The following is a 3833-nucleotide window of genomic DNA, read 5'->3' as shown; positions in this document are numbered from 1 at the left end:
TGAGCGCCCCGGCAGTCGCCGCTGGGAGCCCGGCGCCCCCACTGGAATCTGCCGACACTTCAGGGCCCTCCCGCCCCGCCCCCTGCGGCGGCCCCTCATTCCCAGTCCCCGTGTGCGCTTGCTATTGTTGGAGACACGTCTAAAGATATAAGGCTGTGAAGAGCGAGGCTCGCTGTGAGGACTTCCGTCCGGTGGGAAAAGGGCCGCGGAGGAGCACCCCGCTCGCCCACTTGGGAAGGGGACGTACTTCCCCGCAGTGATGTATTCTCTGTCTGTCTGCAGGCGGGGCGGGGGATAAGGATCGCAGCTGGGAAAGACTAGACTTGTAGGTTTAGACTCCTTAGTAACGTCAGGCTCCGTATCCTGGCTTGGAAGTTTGTCGGGCTGTGTCTCTCCTTCCAGCCGTCAACCAGGTCTTGGAAGAAAGCCTCGACAGATTAACACCACTGTTTTGGTTCAAAGCAGCTTTAATAGCTTGCGCTCCGAGGTTCATGCCCTTTCAGCCTTAATAATTGCAGGGAAGATCACAAGTCTCTGTGATCTAGAAATTTGCTGCATCCTTAGAGCCTCTGGTGGAAGAGGCTGACTAACTGGCTTGTCTCCTTCTCCTTCCCTGACAGAAGCAGCCCCTGGAGACTGAGGCTATGCATCTCAGCAGCTCTAAGAGCGGAGCAGTCCTGCCTCCAGGTCCTGATGCTTGTCAGATGACCAGAGCCCAGCTTGGCCAGGATCCCCCACAAAGAACAGTGCTAGGGGTGCTAACTGAGAATGGGCAGTACAGGAGGGCCTGTGGCCAGGTAATAATGGAGAAGCACTGGGGAAGCTGCTTGTTGAGAAAGGCTTTCCTGTCGTGGTGGGAGGTGGGTTTCTCTTACAGTTCTACCTACAAACTCCCCTTAAGTATTCCAACCCTGGAGTCTGGACTACTGGGACATTGCATTTTTTAAGATAATCTTGTGGGGTCCCTTTTCCAGCTAGAAATAATAAATACTTTTTTCCCCCAAAATCGAGGAAATAGGTCTAGGAACTGTTTGGGTTAAGTATATGTAAAGTCATCTACATGCTAGGCTAAAATGAAATGTGAGTGCCCCAAAATAAACTATGAAACTGGGGTTCCTCCAGGTCAGTGGTGTTCAGATTGATTTATACTGTGCTGGAAGCAATCCTGGATAATCTTTGCCATGTACACATTGGAGAGAGCTTAGAATCAGGATTGGATCAGGCTGGACTAGATTGTTTCAAAAAGTGATTTGAAAGCAGACATCTCCCCAGTGCTGACAAAGGGCAGTTGGGCAAACAGATAATGGGCCATCAGATACTATCCCAAACTGTCCAGTGGCTGCCCATCTCTGAGTAGAAGGTAAATCTTAAATGGCCTGTTGTAACGCCTGTGTGACCTGACTTCTCTTTTCCTTCTGACTTTATGACCTATGCTCTTTTCTTTCTCTTTCGGCCCTGTCTGCTCCTTGCTGTGTCTCTAAGACACAGTCCAACATGCATCTACCCATGCTCTTCCTTCTACCCAAAATGCTCTTCTCTCCTCTAGCTGTGTCACTTACTCCCTTACCGCCTTCATATGTTTGCTTAACTCTATCCTCTTCATTGGGGCCTTCCCTGTTTAAATGGCAGTGACTCTCCTTTCCTTATGTTATTCTCCAACGCACTTACCACCATCCGACCTACTGTATCTTTTCTTCCCCCATCCCACCAACTAGAATATAAACTCCATTAGGGTAAATCTTTCTGAACATTTTGTTCATTGCTAAATTCTGGGCACCTAGAACAATGCCTGGCACATAGTGGATATTCAGTAAATATTTAATGAATGTATGTCTCAACTCATGTACATATATCTATGTGGCAAAAGTCAAACTTGGTAGTAATTTGGAGTTATGATTATCTGGTTATCATAACTTAGGATTTTGGTTCTTTATAGTTCCTGTAATTTTTTTGCCAGTACTACCATAAAGAATTTTTTTTCTTGCTAGAGTAGACATAAGCCACATATTTAACTTGCTAGATGGAAGAGAAAGTTACGGAAACACATAATAACTTGGAGTAGCCTCAACAGTACACACCAAGAGTACTTATAAACGATAAAATGGTAAGGCAGTATCTAGATTAGCATTTGTATAAATACAACTCAAATTCATAAAGCTTGCCCACCTGCCCTGGTTCAGTTGACCTTCAGGCCATCCAACATGACTCATCTTAATGTGCAGTCGTGTTTGATACATTATGCTTGTTCATACAGGGACCTCACACAGTTGTTCCCATTGTTAATGCTATAGGAATAAAGAAAAAAGAGAAGTGATTGAGAGTTCGGTTTCCTCAGAAGTAATTGCATTGTGTCATCCGAAAAGATTCTATGGCTTGTAAGAGAATTTAGTAGTAGGAGTTTCTAAAATCATATTTCTAAATTACTGAGTATAAAAGGGGAACCTCAGGGACCTACTGACTAAAAGTTAAGTACTTAAGGAGGAGGACTGTAAGAACTCACTAACCATGCATCAGGCACTATGCTGGGTACTTATAAATCCTGTAATGTTATAAGCTAGAAAGCCAGTTTAAAACCCATCCTCCCACATGGAGTACTTATCTCATTTTGGAGAAGAACTATAGTTTCTCTTTCTTCTATAATCATGAGTTCCCTTTGATACCAAATGTCAAATGTAGACATAGATAAGGGAGAAATCATACTTTGGAAGTCTCATTTTCTGAAATTGAATTGCAGACATAGATATTTCAATTTAAGATTCCTCTCATCTTCCAAGCCTGCTGGTTTCTTTCACACAGGTTCACATTGCCTATATGGTCTTTAGGGTGTCCTGTAACAAAAAACTTAACCCTTTTCTAGGAAGTCACAACAATCAGGTGTTTTTCTGGATCAGAAAATGCCTTCCCTCAAGCTGGAAAGAAAGCACTCTCTGACTGCGATGTCCATGTGCCAGCCAAGCAAGGATTTGATATCTACATGGATGAACCTGAGCAAGAGGACAGAAACAGCTTCCCAGGGAGAGAGGGGATGGCATTCGAGGACGTGTATGAAGTCGACACCAGCACACTCAAGTCAGACCTTCACTTCCTGCTGGATTTTAGCACAGGTAATCTAACTCACCTATAGCTGATGGTACCCTGTGTTCATAATCACCTGCAGTGTTCAATAGCATGTAACTAGCAAGAGAAAACCATGAAGTTTTTATAATGACTGTTTTTACAATTGCCTGTGGAGGGTTAGTAGATGGACAAGTTTTTAAATTAAATGTCTTACCTGATAATGTTGAACCCCTGCAGTTTCCCCTATGCTGGTAGATACATCTGTCCATTCCCAGTCTGAAGATGCGTCAGATTTTGGTACAGATGTGATAAATGTGACTGAATATGCCGAAGAAATTCACCAGTATCTTAGAGAAGCTGAAGTGAGTATTCCTGAATTCTACGTTAATTTCTAGCACCCCTAAGCACTTAATATTAAGATGATTATAGACTCTTGGTCATAACCACTAGTGAATGGCATTCTTGTGACATCTAAACATAGGAATAACTATGAGAAATAATAGTTATGAAGTGAGTAGCAGTTACTTGGACTATTCCTATGACTCAAAGGGTTTATAAAGTATTTCACTCTTAGGAGTAATCTATATTATTATTTTGCCATTTGCCCCCCCCCGCCTCCTTTAAGTTATTTATTACCTAATTACTTTACAAAACCAGAATTTCACACTTTCTTCCATATCATAGTAAAGATCTATTTGGTTCTTTATCTGTTTCCTCCTAAACTTTGCTCATATGATTTTTAAAAAATAGCAACCGTACTGTGGAGTGATCTTTCT

The 3833-nt window shown here is 43.0% G+C and overlaps 1 protein-coding gene across 4 annotated transcripts in view; it reads left to right on the top strand.

The window, feature by feature from the left end:
• Positions 1-9: 9 nt before the first annotated feature.
• The window catches only part of CCNA1 (cyclin A1), a 10505-nt gene continuing 6681 nt past the window's right edge, over positions 10-3833 (top strand). Inside the window, exons 1-4 of one of the 4 annotated variants that reach the window (XM_006915814.3) lie at positions 10-174; positions 621-797; positions 2858-3104; positions 3295-3419. In XM_006915814.3, coding sequence (XP_006915876.1) covers positions 645-797; positions 2858-3104; positions 3295-3419 — 525 coding nt within the window. In that variant the 5' untranslated portion in view covers positions 10-174; positions 621-644. Of the gene's footprint in view, positions 262-308; positions 326-620; positions 798-2857; positions 3105-3294; positions 3420-3833 lie in introns of those variants that run through there. The other 3 variants (XM_015592459.2, XM_015592460.2, XM_015592461.2) reach the window with 3 other exon arrangements.

Source organism: Pteropus alecto, unplaced genomic scaffold, assembly GCF_000325575.1.
Source record: "Pteropus alecto unplaced genomic scaffold, ASM32557v1 scaffold16, whole genome shotgun sequence".
In the NCBI taxonomy this organism is placed as follows: domain Eukaryota; kingdom Metazoa; phylum Chordata; class Mammalia; order Chiroptera; family Pteropodidae; genus Pteropus; species Pteropus alecto.
Note: the sequence above shows the minus strand (reverse complement) of the source record. Positions and strands in the feature narration are given on the sequence as shown.